The following is a 26,872-nucleotide window of genomic DNA, read 5'->3' on the forward strand; positions in this document are numbered from 1 at the left end:
AACAATGAACTAATTTCTACTAACAGACAACAAGATGATAACAGTATTTGGAGTGTTTTTAAAATGTGTTCTGATTAACTCTGTATTTATTCAACGCTACATTAACTTTTTTAATCACTCAGCATCAAAACCTTTGCACTACAGACAATACAGGCTTTCTCATTTCCTGCATAGGAGTAAAATGGTTTCTGTATTAAAGAATATATAGCATCAACTGAAGAAGATAAAAATATTATGAAAATCTTTGTGCAAAATATTTCTGTTATAGTAGCTCAGATTTTTTAATTTGTGGCAATTCATTGCAAAGTACTTGGGTTTTAAATAAAAAAAGAGAATATAAACAAAGTTAATTACTGCAGGTTTCTAAGAGAAGATCACTCAGGTAATCATGGAAACATGATACAGTTAACTTTGGGGTAGGTAACAACTAAACATTTCCTCCAGGTACCTTGCAGGCCCATTTGAATAATTCCATAATAGATATTTTGAAATATTCATTCTACTACAGAATGTTCTTAGAACTAAAGTCAGTTTTTGGTAATAATGAACGGTATTTATTGTCAAAGCTTCTGTGGGCAAGTGGCTATATCACAGTCAGTGTGATTCAAACCATCCCCAAATAAATTTCACAAGGTGTCTTATAACTGTATTCAGTATTAGTACAGACTTGGATAAAAGCTTTTTTTTCTTCTCTGAAAAAAGAGCAACAATGCATTTTAGCGCTTGTAACATTATTTTTACCTATTTTTTTCTGTGTGAATAATTGTAATTGATAATATAGTGAATTATCTCATTTTAGAAATAAGTGTGGTAACCACTAGCACTATGAAATGTCACTAATCATTTGTGTTTCCATTTTGTAGATGGAAAATAAGTAATTTTAGAGTTTAGTCACAAGCATTGTGATTTTACTTGAGCTGAAAAGCAGCATTTTCTTGCCTGTTGTTCAAAAGTCACAATAACCGCTACCTAGTTGCTGAAAGATTGGAGCCTGCATTTCCAAAATTTTGGCCAGAAAGCCTCCTCAGATGCTTGAAGCTCTGCAGCTGCTTGTGACCGCAGGCGTTACCATTCCGAGCGTCTAGGGACTCATTTCATGCCTACACCTGTTGGGGGGGTCACAGGCTTCAGGAAGCAATTCAGTATTCATGAGTCTAGAGAGAAAATGAACCTGTAGGGAGTGTGTAAGGAATGTTTGCCAGGAAAGTGAGAAGGGGATGGAGTTCTCAATTCTGCTCTAAGAAATGCTTTGCATTTTACTTTGAATGAAGAAAATGCAGAAATGGCACTGTAAGTAGGGAACATAATGCGAGTTCAGAAACAGCTTGGGGGTCTAAGGTGCCACTACATGATATTGGGAGGACATAGTCAGAAACCTTAAGTGTGGTTTGTTATTTTTGCATCTAGATCCTAGTTGTCTAACACTGTGCCAAGCTCTACTTGTGATTTGCTCGGATAGGGGAATTTCCTTCCCCTGTGGTTGAATTCACCTTCCCCTACTTTTCTTTGTTTGATGCTTGTTGCCCCAATTAATTAGCTTTCTCCTATTCCTTGTTCAGATTCCTTTGGTCCAGTCCCTTGAATTATTGGCAAAACAGATCAGAAGCTGTGGTTACTGCATGGCACTAGTTGTGGTTCAGTTTTATTGAATAACACAATGTTGCTCTGTGCAACAAATTGTGACTAATTTCTTCTCCACTGCTCTGCCAGTATGTGCAAAGGCCAACATCACAAAACACCAAGTCAGAGCTCCCCAGTGAATCTTTGTGAGCTTATATGTAAGGCAAACATTGGTGAATGAAGTCTGACCGGTAGGGGAATGAAGTGTTCTTTCTGGTGAAAGAAACATGGCCATCATTGATTTCTTTTCAGTGCTGAAGTCTGCGATTTTCCCCTCAGGTGTAATGTACATAAACAGTTTTTACTCTGCAGATCTTGCAAAAAACTCTTCCTCTTTGTCTTTCTCAGAAAACAAAAACTGCATTCATATAAACTCATGTAATTTCTGTTAGTTGGTTTATTATGTGTGCGTTTGGATTTTTATTTTAATCAATTAATATAATTTCTCCCTTTCTTGCTTTCTTCCTCAGTGCTAAAAAGTACACAATGGCTTTTTAATATTTAATTGACAAGATCGTTTTACAGGTTTTAGTTTAAAGGTAACCATAGCACAAATGCATCTATTATTAACTGCAGAACGCCAGTGTTGCTTCTTGGGAACCCTCTTTAGTTTAATATGAGAACCCCTGTCAACAGAAAACAGCGCTGATATTGTTGTTAAGTGTGACAAACTGGCAAATGCAATGGGCACCACACTGGAACAATGCAAACTGCTTATATCAATGGAAGAGGCGATGTTTAAAAGTGAAATGAAGGCGGACAGTGAGAGGCTGTCGAGGAAGGTTCGATTCCGTGTTGCGTCCTCGCACAGCGGGAGGGTGCTGAAGGAGGTCTATGCCGATGGGGAGGCTGCTGACTCTCTGGACTCCGAGTATGCCAGTAGCTCGGAGACTGACCAAACCAGCCGGCTGAGTGAAGTGGAAGGACAGCAAAATGGACACGTAGGGTCTGAGTGTGATGAAAATGAAAATGAGCAGGATGACTTGCTCATTTTAGTCAGAGCCACTAAAGAGAGGGGGTTTGGTACAAAGCGAGTCAACATCCTCAGCAAAAATGGCACAGTCAGGGGAGTCAAGCACAAAGTCAGCGCTGGTCAAGCCCTCTTTGACAATTTGGCAAAAGTATTTCAGGTAGGTGATGTGGTTCTGCTGGCTGTAAGCCCTGTGTCTGTCCCTCTTAGCTACCCATGTTATTCTTCCCTTTGTCCAAACTTCTCTCATTTATGATTTCTCAATATTCTGCCTCATTCTCATTTCTATCCACTTGCTGTTGTTGCACAGGAGTGGGTCATTGCTCTTTCTGGTATAAAACAGCTCCACACTCCAAATTGACTGTGAACTTTTTCTTTCAAAACTGACTTAAAGTTTGCTGAGTAGAAATGTGTATGTTGTGTTTCTCATGTATGGACCAGGAAAGAAACATAACAGGGCAATTAACTGGGGCTTTATTGGAGATCTGTACAGATCCACTGTACAGGCATGTGTCATGTTTCCACTCCTATTATATTAGTTCTAATGAGTTTATGATGTTATCTACTGTCCCCTTTACGTAAATATGTATACTTGCAAATTCCATTGTGTTTAATCATCAAAGTAGATCAAATTAGGTGCAGGGTGGCAGCAATGATGGTTTTCCCACATGAAAATTTCAAAGGAATGAAATCTTAGTCGGAGGTCTCTTTTATTAATGTCTGTTTTCCATTTATTTTGTAGAAGGAGCAGAATATATGTATTTGAAAGAGTATATGCCACACTGACACCTTAATCAGAGAAACATAGGTCTCAAAAAAATCGAGATAAATGTTCTAAAGAATTTAGGCCATATATATAATTTATCTATATATGTTATTCAAGCCCTTAAATCATTAATATTCAAACAAAAGAGTAACAAGTGTGCAACAAAACTCTTTCTAAAGGTTGTTATAATCTAGAATTATGATGGTCACTTAACCTGTAATTGGCTTCAGAGCATTGTTTTAAAAGCATTTATGCAGTTTTAAAGCATGGGGAATTTGGTATTAGTAATGACTGTCATGTATTGAAATTAAATCTTATAGTTCTTACTTTGAAACGAAGTCATTACATAATATGTTTAGAAATGACTACAGATTAACACTGTCTTGCGTCTGAATATGCATTTATCCTGTATGTTGTACCTAAATTATAACAGTCTTTTTGTCAATACCAACGTTCCTGTGGAAGCTGGGTATTTCAAAGATGAATGTTCATTTTTGTTCTTTACATCACATAGCATTCAAGTAGCTTGCTTTCTTTCAAGCCACTCACTGAAGAGTTTGTCCTTGAGTTCTCTACTCTGATAAAATTTGTAATAAACTCACTTTTTCTAAGTAGATATGAGTTAGGAAGTGTTAACTGGGGCATGTCTGGGTTCTTCGTTGACCTTGATTCCAAATACTATTATGTGGTGTTTCCCTACATGGAGTACGCCATTTTACCTCACTAACCTCATTCCTTTCTAAAAACTTTTTTCCTCTGCATCAGTGACACCATGCTAATAAATTTGAATCAGCTAAATAGATGGACCCATCTGAAAGCATTTGTACCTTAGTGTCCCTGTCATCTTGTTGTTTCTGTCTCCAGTTTTAGGTTGGAAGTTCTTCAGGAAAAGTTCATGGACTAAAATCAATGTACTTTGATTTCATTAAAGTTTCTTTTTATTGCTAGCAGAGTTACAGCTAGGACTAGCACTATTTCCAGGAGGTGTTTTGCCAGAAGAAAGTAATGCTTGAGAGGAGGCAAATCTACAACAGAAGTCCATAATTAAAACCTGTAAAATAATGAATAACTTAAAAGCTGATAAGGAGTATTGGTATTTTACAACAGAAGAAAATGGAAAAATTGAATTATCAGGCAAAACCAAACTAAACAGTTTTTCATACAACACATAATTAAATTTAAGAACTCTCTGCTACAGGCATTGTAAAGGCCAAAAGAATAGACAGATTTTTAAAGCAGTCGGGGAAAATATATGGGGAACTGAGTATCTTCATATTAGCTAGGCCTAGATAACTGATTTCCAGAAATAAGCATGTATTCTTACCTTAAATATCTACTGGATCAAAGACATATATTCAATGATACAGAGAACATAATGATTTGAGGTTTCTATACAAACAAGTTCTCATTTACTCAGAGATAAATTATGAAGTCTAGGGAAGAAGAATGATGGTTTGCATATCTTTTATGTCATACTGCTAGCCAATTTTCTGTGCCACATGGTGAACATAGAGGAGAGCAAAGCACAAAGGTTGGCTTTGAGACTCATTTGAAACTGATCCCAATGTAAAATAGGATTGAAATCTGTCCAATTACAAATGAAGTAATGACTTTTAGGATGAGATTAGAAGATGATTTTGAATTTTCTGTAAGTATGTTCCAGACAATTAATTGTGCAGTAATACCACTTACAGAACAAGAGTTCTTAATTCAAAGAAATGATAAGATAGAAATATGCCTCTATTAGAAAATATAACTCAAAAACTCTTGATCTGGGCATTTCTGTAAATTTCCCCCTTGATTATGTGAGGTCATCTGCAGTTATATGTTTTGCCTCTCTTAGATAAGCAACAGCAGATGTATAACAATAGTTAAGATGTATACAAAGTCCCCTATCCCCGGGGAGAGCCCATTTCTGCCTCTATGATGACTGAGCAGTAGATGACCTCATTATACATTCCTCAGAGTTACTGGTATTTAGCAGGTATTTGTAATCTCAGAGTATGGACATGAACTCTCAGCAGCCCTAAATCCTGAGCACTGATAAATTCTTGAATGCAAATGCTTCTTATTTAGTATTTGATGTATCACTTCTTATTAACTAAAATGTGTATGCAAGAAGACAAATGCTGGGTGTGAGTGTCCTGTGATCATGAAACTGGGGGGGCGGGGGGTGTTTAAGATTTTTTGCAGTGTCAGCATTCTGATTCTTCAGGCTGTATCTGCAAACTTCTTTACTATGCTGTTACCTCAAATCCCCAGATGCTCCCTGTGATACAGGAGACATCCTTTAAAACAAATCGCTTTGCTCAGATCTTCCAGGGATGTGCAGGGATTCATTAACTGAGCTTTTAAAGTTGTACAGTCAAGAACTTTGATGTTTTCTGTTCAAATATCTGTGCTAAAATCACTTCTAGGTATGTTAATGTTCCATGGAATATTTTTTTGGAATATGCTTTCCACATTTTCTAACTACAGTGTCTCTACACAATTGCTTCAGACAGTTTTTTCCCATAGCAGACTCATCTGAAAAAAAACACACCTTCTGGAGTTTTTGGGAATATTAAGAGTGATGTAATACAGGAAGTATTTAAGAAAAGGTGGGTTTGTTGTTATTGTTATATGATACAAGCCTGGCCCGAGAATGTATACCTACTGCCAAGTATACATATATCCCCTGCTACATCTTCCCATGTACATGCACTGAGCACTTCCATCACCAGCACAATCAGCAACTTTTCATTTACACTGTTCCTTGAGAAGAGAAGCTAGGTCCCTTGCTGTATCCCCGGACACGAGCTCCTCCAGCACTGTGACAGTAAAAGTTCTCCCATCAGGTTGTCTCTGCACGGCTGGTGAAGATTGTGAGCTCTGTGGGAGCAGCCGTGTGCGGCTGGGGCCATGGAGATGGGGTAGGACACAGCAGGACATGTAAGGGTTATCTCAGCTTCCGAGCAGGACATTTTGGGGACAGAAAGGCTGGGAAGAGACCAGCCCTATTGATGCTTCAGGGGAGCATGGTTTCCATGGCAACCCCTCCAGCCGTTCCCTCCCAGGGGTGGATGCCACAAGGAGAGCGTTGACATAGCAACCACATTCTGGGAGTGGGGGTGGGGAATGAGAGGGCGTTGCTGTGGCAACACCTCCCCATCCCCTGCTTGACTGGGAAGGTGGAAGGCCAGTCAGCGGTGATCAGTAGAGGTCAGCGATGGTCACAGGTGTCCACCTGGCCTCTACATGCACCTAACCTGAGACTGGAGGGGTGGCCTTCTACCGGGCTGGCAGTACAGTGGTTAAACAGTTAGGAACATTTTATTCATGAGAAATGTACACTCCTGAAAAGCATGAATAACAAAAAGGATCTGGAGCTTCCATTCTCCCTCTTTGTGCACCTCCTTGGTATAAGTGAAATTATCTCCTGCTGAAACATTAACACTGTGTCAACAACTCCAGAACTGGGGACATAACCTGCTAATTGCATCAGAAGCATAAGCCCCTTCTCTGAATATCCAAAGTAATTGTGGTCATATTTCAGTACATTACTAGAAATTTTGTTTTATAATACTTAGAATACTCTTAAAATGTGAATGGGTGTGAATATTTCCTATATTCTCCCATAGAAAGTAGTAGAGAAATAGTTCTTGTTTCATTTAAATTAATTCTCTTCATGACCAATTTTTATGACTAGGCCATCCTTATGATGGCTTCCAGGTGACACAGAACAAAACTCTTTGGGTTGCCTGGTATATTACTAAGTAGTGCAATGGTCATTTCATGCCAGACTGGGTTTCTACCCCAACGTCCAATGTAATGGAGCTCAGCCAAAGGTTTTACACAGGTATCCCCTCATTTTCACTGTTTCAGCATGGGTCCTTTCCTCCATTTCCATACTTGCATACTTCATTGGCCTTCCAGCCTCATTTGAAAGGTCATCTTCTGCTAAATTGGCTACAGATATCATTCTCAGGCAGGGCCGGCTGACGTCTATTACTAAAGAGCAGGTCTGGTTAACATACCTGATTAATGCCTTTGTGAACATTGCATCAGAGGCGATACAGGTGAAGGGTCACACATAATGTACTTGGTCTTTATGATATTTTCCAGTATGGGGTGTCTCAGGTAGAGCTAACATTTAAAGTTGCAAAGTGTAAGTCAATATTCAGCCTGATAAAAAATTAACTTATTAATGGTTAGAGAGTTGGGAAATAGTTAAGAATCAGGTAGAAGTTTGTTAAGAGAAGGAGAGCTATTGGGCTATTGGTTTAGTTCATTTTCATCTTTTTTTACTTGTAGATGACCTGGAAAAGTGAATACACAGGAGGACACACAGAGCTTACAAACCAGTAGGGCTAGCTAATAACATAGAGAAAATAAAATGAAAGACAGCAGTAAAACCAACTGTCTTCCAAAGAAGGCAGGTGCTACAAAGTGCTGTTAAGGAAAGTTTCTGGTGCAATAGTACAAGCAAACATTTTAGGGTGGGTGACACGTTGAATACCACTCCAGCCCCTGGAGCATATTTATCACTACAATCCCCAAAACTCTGTGGAGAAGAGAGAGAGAGATATGTCTGCATAGTCACTGGAAAGGTCACGATGTTGTCCTGTTCACTTCTTTAGCAGATGGTCAGTGCTGACACTCCAGCACTATTGGACTCTTTGAACTCATAGACCTCTGCTAGGACTAGACTAAGATTGTAAAATGTCTCTGAACTTCCCCTTCATATTCTTATCCATACACACTGCCCCATGACTTCCAAATGGGTATAGCTTGCAAAGGGAAGACATGCTGGATTGTTTGTACCTACTAACAGCAACGTTCAGGAAACCTGCTGATGACCTAAAGCCATAACATTTGCCGTAGTAATGCCACCTATATGGATGGAGACAAATCCCAGTGAACTGTAGGTACCTCCTCTGAGGTGTAAAGTTCAATGCTAGAAGGACAACTGGATTCCCACAGCATAGTGTCCCTTCAGAACTTCCTTTGTACCTTCTTAAGTGCTTTGATCTGTGACCACAGTGCATGGACCAGTGATTCAAGTGATTCGGCTGATTAAGTCACAGTTAAAATGGGTCCTTTCCAGAGCTGTTGGCTGAATAGCCACACTGATTTTTAAAAGGAAGATGTTCAGGTCTGTGAGCTTTTAACTGCAGCCTGGGATTCGTCAGTACTTAAGATATTGGTATTTATTCTCGTGTTCTATAAATCATCTGTAAAGCACTGAGCTCAGACAAGTCTATTATTAGACTGTTCATGATATTTTAGGATTAGCTGCTGTTGGACTTGAAACCCATATTTGACATAGACTTGAAATGATCTGTACATAGACTTTAAAACTCTGAAAGTGAGTTAAGAAAGACTTAACTGAGTCATTTTTTAAAAATGTAGGTAAGGGATAACTTGATTTTTCAATACACTCAGCACTGGGAAGCTTAGCAACAAAACCATGATTACATTTATCACTCTTCAAGACTGAATAATTGGAGAAAAAATAGTTGTTAGACTTTTATGCAGTCTAATCAGCATGTACTGGACACCTGTCCAACCTCCCAGAGCACTGCCTCTGATGTGTCCTGGTTCTTGTAAAGGATCCATAAATGAGGTCACTGTTCTTGACACACCCTGGTGTACTGTATGGGGCTAAGTTGAAGCAAGTCTGATGAAAATAAACATTTCTGTTACTGAGTGCTACTGAATAGAGTGGTCTCAGGTTTGCCCTGGCTAGGGTCTAAGTGCCTGTTGTCCAAGGAGATTGTGCAGCCTGTAGGAAAAAGCAGAGCTGCTGCCCTAGGCTGTGAGGGAGAACAGAATTAAATCATTCCCTCTGTGAAGTCTATGCCATGTGTCTACTTTTCCAGAGTGATTTATTAATAAGCCTCATCCCCTGGCCTTCTCCTTTGTATGGCAAAGAAGCTGTGATAATACTTCAGTGAATATGTATATGCAGAATATGTAGTACTAGAGTGAATCAAGACTTTAGGTATAGATGCAAAAACCCCATAGGCTTCTGAAGAAGGACTTAGACACCAAGCTCCAAAAACGTGATCCTCCGAACCTCTCTTTGTTGCCACCTTGTCTCAAAGGCAGCAAAAACCTTTTATTAATGAAAATTTGACTAATGATCTGCCTTGGCCATGCGCCTCAGCATTTCAGTATTGACAGGACGTGACGGTTACCTCCTACTCACGTCCTATGGGAACCACAAAACAGGCGTTCCTTCGCCTGTCTCACCTGCAGGGCTTGATGCTGTAGGTGTCCTCTGAGCATGACTAGTGGATCAGATCCTACACAAAATGTACATAAGCAGATGCTGCTTTGTTACAAATCGTGTCTGCAGGAGGCAGTGGTGGGAGTTGTACTTTGAATTAGACAGTCACAAGACAGTATGAATAAGTTGCTGGAACAGGAGTGGAACATAGGCTTGCTGATTTCAACTTACCATACCGAATACTACTATACTTCAGCATCATGCTTGACTTCCATTTCTTTCTTTCTCCCTCTTAAGCATTATAGTGATGGCATTACTTCAGCATGGAGGTATTCTAAAAAAGCTTGGAGCCTGTGACTTTCTTGTTAGGTACAAGAGGCAGAGGGGAGACTGAATCCAGGTAGCCAAGACATGAGAGATTGCAAGTGACCATGTTCTGCCACCTTGTTTCATCCTCTCTCTTTAAATCTAAAAATACTTTTGCTTTTTTTTTTTAAAGAAAGAACCAGTGTACTTGTTCTCAGGCAATGAATGTGAATGCCAAATGGAAAAGATGCTTCCTGGTTGTACTAAGTGGGATTCTTAAATCATATTGGCCTCAGGAAATTGTCTGAGCTGAAAATAATCATAAAATGAGAGGGTATTAGGAGGAAATATCATATATGCTTTCCATCCTTTTACTTTTAATTATCATTTTGGTAGATGACCTGGAATACTAGACAAACACTAGGTCCAAGTCTGTGTACTGCTCTGGGACTCTTACATAATGTCCCTTTGTGGAAATTCTCAATAAGGTACTCAACTTTTGAATTAACATGGAAAATACTTTGTCTTACTTCAAACTGACTTGAAAAAGAGTAATGTTACATAAACAGCCTATCAAAAGATATCTTAGGGTGCTAGTGAAGAAATTTATTCTACTTATTCTGACAGTAGGGAATTTTTTTTTTTTCCTGAATTGGCCTCTTACAACAGAGATGAAAAAGATGATTAGACTTAATCATTAATTAGTAGCAATAACTCTTCACTTTTTCGAGCTGTAGACCTCAACTCAGTAACTCAGCAGGACAATTAGGAGAAAATGTCTTTTGAAGTATTCTTAAAACTAGGATTATTAAGAAAAGTTTTTGGGTTTTTTTTTTTGTTTTTTTTTTTTTACATGATACAACAGGCTGCCTGCTAGCTTGCTTGCTGTGTCCTCTTTCCCCTGAATATCTGTGTGCCTTTGACACAGCAAACACAAATTTGGTGGAACACATAAAGCTGAAATAAATTGCCTATAAATATGAACTATCCTATATGCTTAATTACTAGCATCATTCTTTGTCATTGACACCTAATTTTGTGTACGAATAAATTACTCTGCAACCAAATATTTAATGGTCGTCATTGCACCTGAGTGTCTTAAGTGAGGTATGTTTTAGTTAAATTTGCAAACATGGAAGCAAATATTTGGCTATACTGGGCCAATTTGTCACCAGATTGCACAGCTGTGCAGTTGTGCAATTGCAAAAATATGGTAATAAAGAGGATGAAATACAGCTCCTTTATTAAAAACAAAACAAACCAAAAAAAAGAATGGTTCAAAAGAGTGTGAAATTGTCTTTACCTTAGTGGTATGATTCTCCAGGCATGTACTAATGCTTTTGATTTCATGCCATGGAAGGCATTAGCAAAAATAGTTTCTAACAAGTTAATTACATTAAAGTTGGATTTAGTTTACCGATCTCAGAACTGTTTCAGTTCTGAACTAGGATTTGCAAATACTTAGGCTAGTAAGCTTACATAAGCTTGACAAATATAAATATGCACATGACATACAGGTATTGTGTTACAATGACCCAGAAAAACTGTATTTTAGCAGTTGACTGAAATTACATTTCAGGAGTCACCTGCTGCCAATTTAATTGGCATGTAGGTGTCATTGAGGGCTATTTCCTTCCCTAAGAGAGAAGAAATGAAGTCATGCTTTATTTGCAGATAATGCTTGCTAGACTGCTCTGGTCTGTCAGCAGCCTGCTCTGACATTTGTCTACTAATGTTGGCAGTTTATTACACACTACAGCAACCCAAGGTCTATGATTAACAGCTTGAAAGAAAGAAATGGTCTAAGAGATACTGCTTTTTTTTTGGCTGGAGCTTTAACCTGTGACTGAAATGTTTGGCAGCATCATAAGTTTGCAGCTCAAGCACAATAAAACATGTTTCAGAATGGACTTTGCAGCCAGAGAGAAAAGGGTATGACTTTCATGCATGAAAGCCACCTTCATTGCTGCAACATCCAGTACTAGGTAGTAGAAAGCATAAAACTCAAATCTCACTGAATTTTTCAAAAACTTTAAAGGTAAATAGTAATTAGGACAGCATCCCCAGCCCGTTTATTTTGAAAAGGAGCTGGAAAAATACAGCTCCTCATCCAAACAGGCAATCTTGTGGTTTTGCTTAACACAGTAGTTATGTTGTGGAGAGGCTGCCACAGCACAACTTTTTACAGCCTCCATCATACAAAGCAACAGAAATGGTCACAGATGAGCAGATGGAGTCAGTGAGGTAGAGATTCATTTCACGCACAGCAAGAAAAAAGACAGAAAAACCATAATTCATTGATAGTATGAATTGTGGAAAGCATTTTAACAACCTTAGTCTAGAGACAGCATCCATCAATAATGTCAGAGGAGTATGTCTTCTATACTGCGGAAATACAACATGGACACTCATTCTTTCTCCACTTCTCAAAAGAAATATGGAAAAACTTACTGGCCAATATTTTATAACAACATGCTGTATTATGTTCTGCATTGACAAATCAGTCAATGCTTGTGCAAAGGCAAAGAAATTTTTCCTTGGGATTGACTCCTGGTAGACTTGATTGCTAATTATCTAAGAAGTTTTTAAAATATTAAGAATAAAAAGAAGTCATACACTATTATTTAAGAAAAATCTATTTCCCCATGCAACTTCTGTAAGACAGAAACCCATCAGTTTCTAAATCTGCAACTGAAGTCACAGCTTTTTAAAGAAAATGTAATTTCATGCCCAGCTGCTCATGTCCTGCGCTTGCTTTACTACCTCTAAATGCAAGGGACTCTCCCTCCTAGCCCCACAGGCAATTGTGAAACATTTCATTGCTGTTCAAGTAGAGAATGTTGTAAGCAACAGACTGATAGACATTGAAAAAAGAGACCTTTAAGCATTCTTGCTGGAGTTCTTTCTGGCTATTGGAGGTCTTAATCTGCCTTTTGAGATCTTCCCTTTCCAGGTGTTGGCTGATGCTTTCAATCAGATTCACAAACTAGGTAAGGCCATTTGTTCTTCCAAATCCTACCATGACCCAAAAATATAACTAACTATTCAGTCCCTCCAAGTCCAAACTTAAGCTGTCATGAAGATTTAAAAGAGGCAGAAGTTCCTATATGACTTGTTCAGGAAATAGATTCTGTTCATTTAAACCTGTCTGCAAAATTTTGCCATGGCAGCTGTTGTTTCTTTATCTGCTGGGTGGTCAGGCCTTTTGCAAACCTATCATCTGCTTCATGCATGATGTTCTTGTGGATCCTCATGTGAGACACTGTGAGGTGAAAGGACACTTTTACAGGCCAATATTTGCAGCTGGATACAGATGACTATCCTTTCTTCTGCTGCCACTGACTGGCAGCATCCTTGAATAATGTAGTTGCTTCAGCCAGGTAGTTTTATCCTCAGCCGCTCCAGCAGTTCTCTTCTGAAGTCACAACAGATAAGGGCAAGATCTGTCGAAAAAAAGATAGATATCTAGTGAACTTTCTCACCTGTCTTTCATGCTGTCTTAGTTCTCCTTTTGGCAGAAGGTTATGCAACTGGCAGAAATTTAATCAGTATGGAGTTTCAGCATCGTTTGAAGACATGATATGATATTAGACTAAATGTTGTTATTGATTTTTCTTGCTGCAGGGGATTAAATGATATCTATGTAAAGGACCGATTGAAATGTTGCTCCAAAAGAAAAGCAGATAGCTAATTTAATTATCTCAACATCTGCATTTGTAGTCATATTCCTCGATCAGAACACATTTAACTTGATGACATGATATAGATTCTAGCCCTATTATAAGAACATTATAATTTGAAAAGTATGATTTTAAGAATAACTATTTCTGGTTTATTTTAAAAATACACATCTCTGGGCCAAATCCTAAATCAGACTAGATCATAAAGCTGCTCACACTGACCTTGCTAAAAAGTTACTCCAACCATAGATGTGATATATATGGAATAACTAACTTGGCAGCTATTTTGACTAACAGGTTTAGGAGCTGGTATAAAGTGTACAGCCTGCTACATTCTGATTTTCAGACATTTTACCTATTTGGTTAAAAAAGCCAAAAATAGTTTACACCGAGCAGCAAAGTCTATAATTCTGCTCCACAGAATTTTGTTCTATTTTGCTCACATAGAAATAGTGGATGAGTCATCTGTCCCCTTTTGTACATCGAGTCTAGCAGCCACAGTATAGCCTATTCTAGGGCAGAGCTGGTTTATGTGTGTCTAGGAGTCACATCCTCTATGTCTGCATAAAAATCTCAAGCTCTCTGCCTTTGGTTTTGGAATCTATTGCATAAAAAAAATGAATGAGGCATTGTATGTGTGCAATGCGGATGGATCTTTAATTTAAAGAAATGGAGACTGAGTGTATAACTAGTAATTAACTACTCAGGGTTTGAAGATGAAGGTACCAAAGTTCTAGGTATTGTTAAGTAATGAGATAGCAGAGAGCATAGTTCCAATTAGGTTAAGTAATATAACAGGGAAACAGGGTCCTTCATCCCTCAGTGCTAATATGGAATGAAGTAGTGCTATAACTACAAGAGTTTTGTTTCCATCAGTATGGTATATTGAGTGATAAGGCTCTCTTTCATTGAGGAGTAAGGACTGAATCAGCACTTCATCAGCACTTTGTTGCATTAAGCTTAACTTTGCTCTTTGCCTCATTCAAAGACCTGTGCAAAATTCATTACTGGTTGCAGAGCGCTTTGTGACTCTCTGCAAGAATACGCTCTGTGTCCACCTGTAAAATGGTTGGCCTTCTCCTTAACTGTGCAGTACAAATGACAACTTCAACATTTTACAAAATAGCCTGTTTTTATCTCAGACCAGATGAGTAACATTTTCAGGTAGAATTTAAATTGTATAAAGCGGCAGGAAAGAAAAAGCGCATTTGCCAGGTGTTTGGAAATGAAAACTAAGCATACTGGGAGGGTGACGGATTCCCAGTTTTGTTCAACACTCCTTAGGAGTTTCAGGATCTCAGTGCATCTCATTCCAGTTTCCATTCACAGGAATACAGTAAAAGATAAAATAACTTTTGAGAGAAAGCTTGTTATCTGCCAAACATGAAAACTCCAGGGTGTATCCCAAATCAAAACCACACTTCATTTAAATCTTTCCTCTGATTTTATTGCTTGGGAAGGTAAATTGTGAAGAATGAATCATAATTTTGAATTTTCTCTGCTGGTTGCAGTTGAGAATGGCACCTTATTTCAGTTATACTTTAGTTGTTTTCTGAGTGAGCAGATGTAGTTCTGTTGTGTAAGACACACTGACTTGAGGGTGTAATTAATCTGCATATGCCAATGAAAATGCAGTAAATTTTCAACCGAGCTAAGTCTAACTGATCTTTCCTGAATACTGGTTTTTACTTACTGATTGTCTTTAACACTACAAAAATCACCAATTGTAGCACTGCTGTAAGTAAGAAAGAAGTCATAGACTATTGTGCTGTTTCCTATGATATTCTGGTTTATTGAAGGTAAATCTTAGGAAAACAGATCCATTCACCACACAAAGCATAGCCTGGCAAAGAAGGAAGAGCCATGTAATATCATGAGCAGGATCTCACCAGCTAACCAGTTTATTCTCCAGTCAGAAACATGATGTATCACATTTGTAAGAAGCTCAACAGACTAGAATTCATTTTCATAGACCACTAATGCCTTTTAAGTAACCAAACTGTAATTGACATTTGGGAACTATAAAAGGGATTACTGCATGAGTAAACTGCACCTGGCTATGTTTAAATTTAAAATTACTCAGAGATACATGTATATATGTATGTAATATTATTAGTATGTTATCATTAGCATCTATCAGTCTCTCTAGCAGTCTAAGGATACAAAGGGAATATTTTAGAAAGGATGAGTAAGGGACTGGTGAAAGAGAGGAGAAAAGAGAAAGAGGGAAAGGATAGTAACCACCTTTTTTTTTTTTTTTTTTTAAAAAAAAACCCCAACTTCATCTGCCTGCTGGAGAAAAGTAAACAGGGTTTTCCAAAGCTGCTGCCAAGTTAAAAAGAAATGGGCCAGAGTAGACATAGTAATTTTCATGGCAGCCATTTGCTGCTGATCAACACAAGTCTGTTGCTCTGCAGTAGGAAATGTTCTACTGAGTGAAGCAGCAATGATTACAGACAGATGGGACCAGCATGCTCAAACCAGCACTCACTTGGAGCCATGTCATTTGCTAGCTTTTCCACGTGATCTGAGATAGCAAACAACTTTATCTGCCCACCCTCAGAAAGTCCTGTTCTATTTCATTTCTGGCTAAAGCCATTCTTACTTACAGAATATTCTCAAACAGGACACAAACTACCAAGTGATCCTCCCTGGACAGGCATCTAAAGATTCAAACATCTTGAACAGTGTGATAAATAACAAGCAAAAGAAAAAGCTGCTTATGACAAAAAAAAAAAAAAAAAAGGATCGGGCCCACAACTAAGGGTCCAGTTTAAAACAAATATGTTGTAGTATTTTCTTAAAAATTCAGGGTGGCATATGGGAGATAGTACATAAGTAAATAGTAGAATTACCACCAAAGTCTGAGTAAGTAGCAGGACAAAACATTCCCTCTCATGACAATTAAACGTATTTGAAATGTCCTACTCATATTATTAGAAATCAAGCCCCAAAGTAACAATAGGTGAACTGACAGTAAGAAAAATTACTACACAAGAAAAATAACTAGTCATTCAATAAATATAACCAAATATAAACAAGTTTAGATATGTTTAAAAGTTCTTTTGAGCAAGTGACCAAATGCTTAGTATCAGTGAGAACTCTTTAAAGTTGACCTACATGCTGTCTTCTTTTATTTCCAGCCCTTCTTCTTGTTTTGAGTAGAACTAGAAAACAGAAAGGCCCAGAAAAAAAAAGAATGTAAAAATTGAATGTTTTTTAAACTTGAGAAAAAGTTCCATTTTACTAACATTCAATTCTCATTTTACTCAGTCTATTTCTTCCTGTTGCTAGTGAAAAAGAGATAGAAGGGGAATAAACACTGATCAAATGTTAATAATAATTATTTTTCATACTCCTGCATATAACTGTTATCACCAAGTAGTAACTCATAACTGTTAAGCAATAGGAAATTCGATGGTGTAATCTAGGACAAATCTTCTTCTAATAATAGACTTATACTCAGATTTCCTGGGCTTGCACATTGTTTAGAATTATATAGTTAATATTAACACTCTTTTCATCACCCATCTGTGATCCATTGTTTCAGTTCTCTGGTCTTCCACAGTATTTACAGATGTAGCTTTAGGCAGGCAGATGCTATGCAGCTCAGTCCATATATTTTTAATTTAGCAATGGCAGCATTTCTTTAGGTGACATGCAGTAGACTTTTTTTTTTTTCTTGTTATATTAATTAGTTTCTGTTTTCAAGGTATGTTGGAAAGGCAACAGTGACCTTCCAATTTTTCTGTTCTCTAACTTCATGTTGTCTGTTAGTAGACACAGAAAATGGGTAGGAATTGTGAGTCTACCATTTTTATTTTCACATTCTGTTTGACTTCCCAATTTTCCAGGCATTTTAAATTGCCTGTATCTTTCTCATGTCAAAGGCACATTTCATAAACTGTTATGCTGCTGTTCTGTGAACAGAGTCTTCCGAAAACTGTCTCCAGGTAAACAGCTGCAAACAGTCAAAGTAGAAATTAATCTCTTTTTCTTTTTCATTGATGTAACACAATCATAAACCCTCACTGGGATAATTTAAAAGCTATGTCCCCTTAGTTTTGCATAGATCAGACATGATATTGGAGCCTATGATTATGAGTCTAATTTGCAATGAAAGTTCAGGCTGAAATTTAGACCTAAATTAACAGACCTCCAAATGGTCACATGATTCATGCAACAACATAATGTTTTACTTTTTTGTAGACATCACAGCTGTATTCAGGCCTGCCAGAACACAAGATATATCTGCCAGAAATAATATTCTTTCAGAGGTGGGAATTTTCAGGTTGACAACTAATATGTCACCATGCTTCATAGCTACCATGTTTTCTGTGGACTGGGTGTGAATTTTAGTGCAAATTATTTACAAACAGTCAAATACCTCATTACTGTAGTAAATACTTTGTATCTGATGTTTTTAAATGGGATTCGGCTTACATCAAACAGTGCAGGAGGTGAGACAAAACTCTGATGAGTAAAACTGGGTAAAACACAAGAGGTTATTGGTGGGGGAAGCAGAGGTCCTTCTCTTCTCCAAGATGATAAAGGTAACTGAAGTCCTTGGAGAAACTTCTCTGAGTAAAGCTGATAGGATGAAATTTATGTAAGATCCTTGTCAATTTATTCTGTAGACATATTTGAAAAGATGAAGCTAAACAAGAACCAGAACTAGTGGAAACCAGAAACTAGTGGCCAGATTGTAAATCCTGAGATAAAGTAATTAGTTTGGAGAAATTCTCAGGTGGTAGTTAGGCAAGGGCTGTGACTGAATATATGGGATAGGCTGGAGAGGAATAAAATAGGAACACTGATACTGTAGTGGGAATTCAAGAGATAAATCAAATACTTGTGAAGGAAAACTGAGTTTATCCATGGGATGCTGGAGAAAGCTTCCTACTATCTGGATTCACAGAGACATCTTGGAGGGAAATGGTAGAGCTGTGATTGTCAGTGTTTGGAATGTTTGTGAGCCTGAAAAGCTGATGTGATGGCTGTGAAATTCCTCAACAAACCTAACAGAGAGGGAAGTGATGATTTGAATTCATCACATTTCAGATATAAACTGCAACCAAGACAAAGCTTTGAAGGTTTTGGCTCAGTCTCTCCCTGGCTTAGCTTGTGGCACTAGTTTATACCAGAAAGGCAGAGTTCATCAGAAATGGTGGCATTATGCATGCTCCATAACAATGCATGGTGATGATCTTCATATGAAAGGATATGTGTGACAGTTTCAGTAAGACATGTCCAGAAACCTGGAAACTGTTCACAGCAAATGCTTCTGGGTTTGATTTGGGGATGTCTATCTGCTTAGTGGTCTGAGTCCTCGGGTGGGCTTCTGTCTCATTTTGTCTGATTCATTACATCCTCAGCCTTACTGAAACATAGGAAGTAAGCACTGTCTACTTCTGAGCTGGCACCATGGAAACCTCTAGATCCCAGTCGTTCTTGCACCCCACCTGCAACATGGGCTTGTAATTTTGACTTTATTTAAGTCTCATGAAAAGATAACAGCTGCACTTAAACCAGTCCCTCAATAGTTGCCGAAATTTCAAGTGTGACAATGAAGCACTCTGTCTTGAGAGAATAAAGCAGACAGCGAGAGGCAGGTTTCTGCATGGTAGCAGTGTTGGAGGAAGTACAAATGTCTCCGGGAGGCCTGGGGAAAACTGAGTGTTAAATCCTGAGAGATGACTTTAACCTTGAAGAAAGATGAAGAGCCATCAGGCTTGTTAGAGGGGAAGGGAAGCTTAGTCTGCAATCTAATCAGTTCTCTGTAGTAAAGAGAAAGAAAAAAGGACTATGGAAACATGAGTTTTCAATTAGAGCTTGAATTCAGAAGGTTTGGCAAAGCCGGATGAATGGGAATGTTTCTTACAGTGTACCGCAACAACATCTGTTGGTGACCAACATTAGCAATAATCCTTTTGTCCATTCTTTTGATTACAACTTAAAAATACGTATAATTTAACCACATCTATGGTGAATTTTCTTCCTAACTTTGTTTTAGGCAGAACAACAAATGTCAGCATAATTTTCCACCAGAACTTCAGTTCTGACCACAAGGGAAATTGAAGTTCTGCAAAATTTTTGCAGTTATTACCATTGAATTTTCTTGAATTTAGCTCTTCATCTGTATCTGACTGGCACAGTCTACTTCTTAAGAAGTGGTTTTAAAAATTTAATATGGATTTCTAATTAGCGGTTTTTTTATGCAAAAACCCAAGAAGCAAATCAGAGAGCTTATATCTCCTGTAACACAACTTTGCAGAAGTATAGGTTTCAATTTCCTGATCCAGCAATTACATCACACAAAGAGAAATTGTTTACATTGCCACTCAGATTGTTCAGCTGAAAGCTATTTATCAAACATAGCAGATAATCAAACATTAGTAAAACTAGCTGGTAACTCTCCTACTAAAACTGCACCTGTAGAAAACAATTACTTCCCTGGTTGGATGTCAGGTCACATCATGCTACAATCAGTCTTTCAACACAGTGTAGGCACAGAGAGGAAATATGGAATAACTCATTGCTAAAGAAAATTCATTGTTAGAACAGGTGCTGGCTGAAGTTTGCATTATATGCTCTGTATAGGTTAAGGTAGGTATCAAACGTAGTCATATTACAGTACAACAGCTATGACAAGAGAAAATTACTTACCAGAAACAGCAGCATTTCCCCTGAAAATCTGAATTTGTTTTGCTGGAAAGAAAAAGTTTTATAGGCTAGTGCTGTTCATTGTCTCAAAAGAGCCATTTTGCAAATACTGTGTTTATAAGTAATCCCATCACCTTTCCTCTTGTGTAGGAAGTCCTGTTACTCTGAAATGAATTGATGAAGGAAGAAGAGAGTAATAGATGAACTGGTTGTTTGATGAGCAGCATCAGAGTAATTTTTAGCTTTCTTCACTCTCCTCTTTCCTGATCAGTTTGTTTCAGAGCTGACATTACAGTTATTGAACTAACAGATGAAAGAACAAGACCAGATTATATTGTGGCCCTGTCACTGAAGGCTGAGAAACAATCAAGCTCTCGGTGAAGGTGAAGATCAGTATCATAAAAAGCAAATGTATTTCCCATGTGGTTTGAGGCCACTTTTCTCACCTGACAAGCAAACACTGTATTTGGTAAAACGCATACACTGAGAAACTCCCATGGAACTTTATCCAGGTGAATGATCACTGATGTGTGCTTTAGGAATTGTGGTCCATGAGCTAGAAAATCACTGAATGAAATTTGCTTCCAGTCAGCATTCTCAGTGACAAATATTTTCCCTTTACATAGTGTTTTCTAGGAATATTGCTGTTTCATTCACTTTGTATAGTGAATGCCGTGTGAATGGCAGAACATTTCCTCCACCATGTTTGTTTATTTTTACAGGACTGAATCTTGATTATCCATTTGAACTGACTAAAAAACTCCAAGTGTATCTGTATTGTTAGTCAAGCCAATTGATATAAAATAATAATCCTAGAGTAATGCTTTCCATGGTTTAGAATGATTGATATACTCAAAGAAACTATAGCAATGGGGCAACCCCCAAATCCTGATTTTAAGTGTTATTTAATCCAGGTAATATTTTGCTCCAGTGTCATATTTTGTAGGTGAGATCATAATAAGGCTGAAGGATAATATATCAGGTTTCAACTGTTTATATAGGTGTAAGATCCCATGGCACACTTTGCAAACAAAGGGGAAAGTTATCATATGCCTTGCTGAAACTCAGTTTAAATATTTCCTGACTGCTGCCTTAAAATTCCACTGGTAATTTCCTGCTGTAAAAGCCAAAAAACTGAATCTGTATGTCCTAAAAAATAATTGCATATTATTTTTGCATGGTGATTGTTCTGGTTGATGAAAATTTTCTGAAATCTATTTCTCTGGCTAGTGCTGTTAAGAAAATTGTACTGTCCTGAATTATGTGTCAGATTTTTCTGACATGGATGGAGTCATAAAGATTTTCTTTGTACTGGTAGTGGAAGTTTCAAAGTTACTGGCAGTCCAAAATTTATACAGGTCAATTGTAAAAAGATTGCCTGCGGAACCATTTTTGTGGCTCTAATATTTTATTGCTACTTGCTTTGTGTTTCCTAGAATTGTATTTTTCTTGGTGTCTTTATATGGCTGATGAGAGGGGAGGAGGATGATAGCGAATTGAATGACAGAGATATCTGCAATAAGGAAGGGATTTAAATAGTGAAAAAAAAAAAAAGTCTATCAATTTTTTTCTTACTACCATCACTGGATTATCTGAGAAACATTTTTCAAATGCATTTTAAGAACAGTGTAACAGCATTTTTCAATTAACATTGTAATTATATTTCACTTATAAGCAACATTTTGGGCAGTTACATTAATGGATACATGAACAGTATTTGATGAGGAGTATATCATTTGAAGGTTTTTCCCAATGCACAGGGATTATGTTTGAGGGTTTTGCATGGGAACTGAAACAGGGAAACCACATTTTGGCAATTTGTGATATCTATTGTTTCCAGGACAATATTCTGGCCATTATTACTCCTTGATGTAATAATTTCTTCTACTGTTCTTCCTAAATAGATGTAATTGACTGCTCAAAAAAAAAGGTGTATGAGAGGTAATACTTTGCTGAGATGTGGTTTGATCCTCTAAATGCTTACATTTTATCAGCTATAAAATACATTATTGTGCTGACTATGAAGCATAAGATACTTCAGGGATCAAAAATACCCTATCATTTCTTTTAAGTCACTATATTTCCTTTAGAAAGAAAAAGAAAGATGAGATCAACTAATTTGATGAGGACTAACGTATAGCAGACAGAAACACTCAACTAGTGTAAACAGCTCAGCTATTGCCTGTTTTAACAGTTGGCCCATATGCTAGACTACCACAAGTAGCTTCGTTGATGTTACAAGACAGTCCAGGCACAACTTGTCCAGCTTCAGGCTTCTTCTGCTGTGTACATGAACAGTTCAAAGAACTGCACAATATAAAAAGGGGGTTGTTGGACACTTTCATCAAACAGCTTCTAGTGCTTCATGTAAACTGCTGAGGACAAAACTATTTTCAGTAGCTCTTGCTTTTTCCCCTTCAGTCTTTGTGGATGGTATCCTTGCACAACAAAGAAATGCTTCTCCTTTCTTAAAAACCTATATAACATATCCAAGGGTCTTCCCAGAGACGCTCTCTCTTTTTTCTCTGGGAAGAATTTCTTGGAGATGTCAAATTGGTAAATATGGAGAGAGAAATAAGGAGTGAGCAAGCAAAAGAGAGAATCAAGCATTATATCAGTGTTGTTTCTTCCTGCAAGAATTGCAGATTAGGTTAGAACTATTCACAGGATTATCCTTTGCTTCTGATTTTCAAAGGTTTCATTTATTCCTGTCATATGAAGAATGGTATAAATAAACTAATAAGAAAATACTGATAGACCTTTGAACATTTGATAAATAAAATCCAGTTAGACATGGACAGATATGAATCTTCTTTCGACTAATTTGAGCGCTAATAAATTTTGCCCTGGCTGACTTCCACAGCATTGCTGTGCCTTGTTGAACAGGAACCACTTTTTTCCCCAGAGTCAGTGCCACACTTGTATCTGACAGTTTGACTTTAGAAAGCCTATACAAGCAGAGGCATCAGGGTCTAGCAGAGATGATGAACCCTGGGGAGATAACCTGTTCTCTTATCTGAGCTCGGGTCACCTGAGAGCAGGCTGTAGCCTGGTTGTATGGGTGTATGCCGGATGAACGGTAATAAGGACATTGGGAGGTGAGCTCAGTTGTAGTCTTTGTAGCTTCTGAACCTGCCGATAGCTGAATGCTTACAAAGAACAGGGAGAGGAAGGGTCATGACCTGTACTCCTTTGATGTGGTATGGTAAGTAATTTTTCTGCTTTGAAATGAAAACACTTTGACATCCCCTGAACAGCAGTCTGTGCCAGAAGATATGTGGGAAAAGCTGCAGTGCAGAAAAAAGGTATGATGTTTTATTGTATTATTTGAGGAACAGAAAGAGTGAAAACACACATATAGTGTCAGAAGATGGAAAGCCCTTCTTTTGTAGTTTTTTGGGTGGGGTTTTTTTGTTTGTTTGTTTTTTGGTTTTTTGTTTGTTTTTTTTTTTTTTTAGTATTCAGTCAAGTGATTTTAGGATGAAAGGAACGGTATAAATATCATATGCAATATTATTATTTTTGTTATTCTCATCTGACATTCCCTAAATTGATATATGACCTGAAAAGTACAAATAAATTACAGACATATATAAATCTACTATATCAATGTCTTTGGTATAATGACATCCTATATCTATTTTATGTTGCAGCTGAGGATGCCAAACTTAAGGAGGTAAAACTGCTATTTTACATTCAGCAGTATGTGGCAGGTGTGTAGATAAGAGAGATAACAGTTGTCCAGAAGTTAGAAAATCAAAGATTTCAGGTTCTTGCTGGATCACAGCCTTTCTCTGTTATCAGAGTTATCTAGCCCTATGAAACTGAAACAAGAAAAAATGAGATGTTTCATGCTCTATGTTGGGGAACTCAATCAGGCAGAGGACCCTACACTCCTGTACAGCTTTTGGAAATTGGTACATTCCTAGGGCTGCTGTTTGTGGGTGAAGGTGAGTGCCAGAATACAGGCAGACAAAATGCATACAAGTTTTTGTGCTTTTAAAAGCTGAGAAAAACAGTGACCTGACCACTTTCTCGGGGAAATCAAAACTAGTATCTATATTTGGAACTGTCCCAGGCTCACTGGCTACCTTGTTTAGGAGTGCAGCTCTTAATGCCCTCACTTGTAAACTGGTATTGATAGATATTTCCAGCTTGCTGATGGTTATGAGGTAGATAACTGGTGATATCATTCCACTGTCTCAGGGGGTCACAAACTCCAAGTTCAACAGTTACAGTCCATGTAATTACCAAAACTGGATTAAGAAAAATAGTAGTGGTTTTGAAACAATGTATTTAAGAGAAGGTCAGTACATGTTTAGACTTGAGTATATGACTTGCACTGTTGCTCAAATTTAGTCTTTATTCGACTGAGCTTTACTAAAATACACGGTTTTCTGAATTTAATAAAGTTCAAGTTTTGAATTTTCCTGAATATTGATCTAGTGCCAGGTTCTTGAAGACAATGCAAACAGGACTACAGACTTAGCATAATAAAGCACTTAAGAGACTGCTTAAATTTCAATTTAAGAGCACACTGTGCTTTGCTGTGCGAGAGCCCATGGAGGGTTGGAACTGCAAACAGTGAAGTGGAAGAGAATGTGATTTTGTACCAAGAGTGCACACTGTGGCTGGGGACCACTTGAAATTCCCCCTGTATGCATAAGTACATCTTACCTACCAAAGAAAAACATTTTACTTTAGTCAATGAGGTCTGTTTGTTGGAAGAGGCCTTCTGGTTGGCAAATCAGTTCTTCCTGAAAAATGCCATTAAAAGCTTTAATTTGAACGAGGCAACCAGCAATGACAGAGAGAAGGGGCTGGTTCATAACTCTGTTAACACTGTACTGTGTTGTGGTGACAAATATTGCAGTTTTCACTAGAACTCAAACCTTCAGTCTCCAGCCATCTCATTCAAAGGATGTTGCACATTTTCACCTAAACAGTGACAAGATGAAAAATATACTTTTCATTAAATGCTATACATTTTGGAAAACATGTAAATTCTCATGAAGTGTCACACAGAAAAAAATGGAAACATTTTGATGATAACTTTTAACTTTAAAATAATCTTTCAGAATGTTCGTTATTTTTAATATACATTTTGAAAGCCTTTTAAAACTCAAAATCTGGTAAAAGCTTTTCAGACTTGCAGAAATTAAATGTTTAAATTGAATTATTTTTTTTCTGCAGAACCTCTTCAACAAGAAAGTTGTAGCTATTTTCTTCCCTTCTGTTTCTGAGTGGAAAATAAAAACAAAAAGTCCAAACCAGATTGTAGTCAGAAAATTAGTATTAGACCATAATTCTTCTTGCCACTCAGTTCCTGATACTAATTCAAGCTATAAGCTATGCAATACCAATTATGAAGAGAACAGTTTAATTCAAAGCTTCTAGATATGCAAGCATACATAAAAATATGTATGTATGCATATATATGCATACGTACATATGTGTGTATATATATACACACACGCTCATTTTCTCTTGCTCAACATTTTCTTGAGATCATGAATGCTGCATTTACTCACTGAAGCAGCTCTGGTGCAGGATTTGTAATGTGCTCTAGATTCCTGCCTCAGCCAACTTAGTGGACAGCAGATACTTCTGCCAGTCTGATAGTATCTAATTACAGAGCCAAAGGGTGCATATTTCAGTAGAACACTCCAAGGTGTTGAAAGATGATATCTGGAGACAGAGAAGGGCATATCAGCCATTGATTTAGGTCACAGAAGCAATTCACTACTGCATGAATAACATTAGTTGAATGTTATATCCGAACATAGTAAAAACCTTTACAAATCTCATATGTGATAAAGGTTGGCATTAACATTTCAGCTTTTGCTAAAGTACTATACCAGCCCATAAATCTTAGCTGAAAAATATTCTGCTTTTGCTAGAATACAATTGCTCATGTAATGCATATAATGCAAAGTATAGAGTGGGTTTGGTGGTGTTTGGTTGTTGTTTTTTCTTTTTTTAATGCCACCACTGAAATAAATTATTTATGGATATGAATATAAATAGCTATTTTCTCATACCAATGGGTTAAAACATTTATTTATACCTTCTATCCAGAGAGAGGATTAAAAAAATAAAAATCCCATGACTACTTTTGTAGTGGTGCTGTCACAGTTTTCATTTGCATCCAAATAAAAATGAGAAAAATGAGGTTGATGTCATGAGTATTCCTCTTAATGCTGGGTTTGTCTGTTTACTTGCTTGCAGACATGGTCATATACAAAGATTTTCAAAAAGAAAATTTTACCACTGTTTTATGAGCATTCACTTTATGCCCCAAGGTCCAGCACTGGTCCTTACACGACAAGTAGAAGAGCATTGGATTAGACCACTTCCTTGGCTCTGAATTTGTCCAGCTCTTATCTGTGCTGCAAAAATACGTTATGAGTTTCAGTCCAAAGATAAAGAGCCACTCAAAGGCAGCAAGGCAGACATAAAAGTGTCATAAAAGATATTAAAGAAAATCTATAGCCTTGGAAAAGCAATTCATGGCAAATATGTTGAAGAAATAATCTAGTATTTTTATTCAGTAACTCATTTTATAAATTCACCTCACCAATAGGAGTGTAAGTGCTATCTGCTCAGACTGGGGGGACTGGCCAGGGCCATGGTAGCTATGGGTCTAGTAAAGAAAC

The 26,872-nt window shown here is 37.5% G+C and overlaps 1 protein-coding gene across 1 annotated transcript in view; it reads left to right on the forward strand.

Moving 5' to 3' along the window:
* The first annotated feature begins 2,354 nt into the window (after positions 1 to 2,354).
* Positions 2,355 to 26,872, forward strand: part of GRXCR1 (glutaredoxin and cysteine rich domain containing 1) — a 39,873-nt gene continuing 15,355 nt past the window's right edge. Inside the window, exons 1-3 of the mRNA XM_074903815.1 lie at positions 2,355 to 2,750; positions 6,237 to 6,243; positions 25,930 to 25,941. Of these exons, the coding sequence (XP_074759916.1) occupies positions 2,355 to 2,750; positions 6,237 to 6,243; positions 25,930 to 25,941 (415 nt within the window). The remainder of the gene's footprint in view (positions 2,751 to 6,236; positions 6,244 to 25,929; positions 25,942 to 26,872) is intronic.

This window comes from Athene noctua, chromosome 4, assembly GCF_965140245.1.
Source record: "Athene noctua chromosome 4, bAthNoc1.hap1.1, whole genome shotgun sequence".
Lineage (NCBI taxonomy): Eukaryota > Metazoa > Chordata > Aves > Strigiformes > Strigidae > Athene > Athene noctua.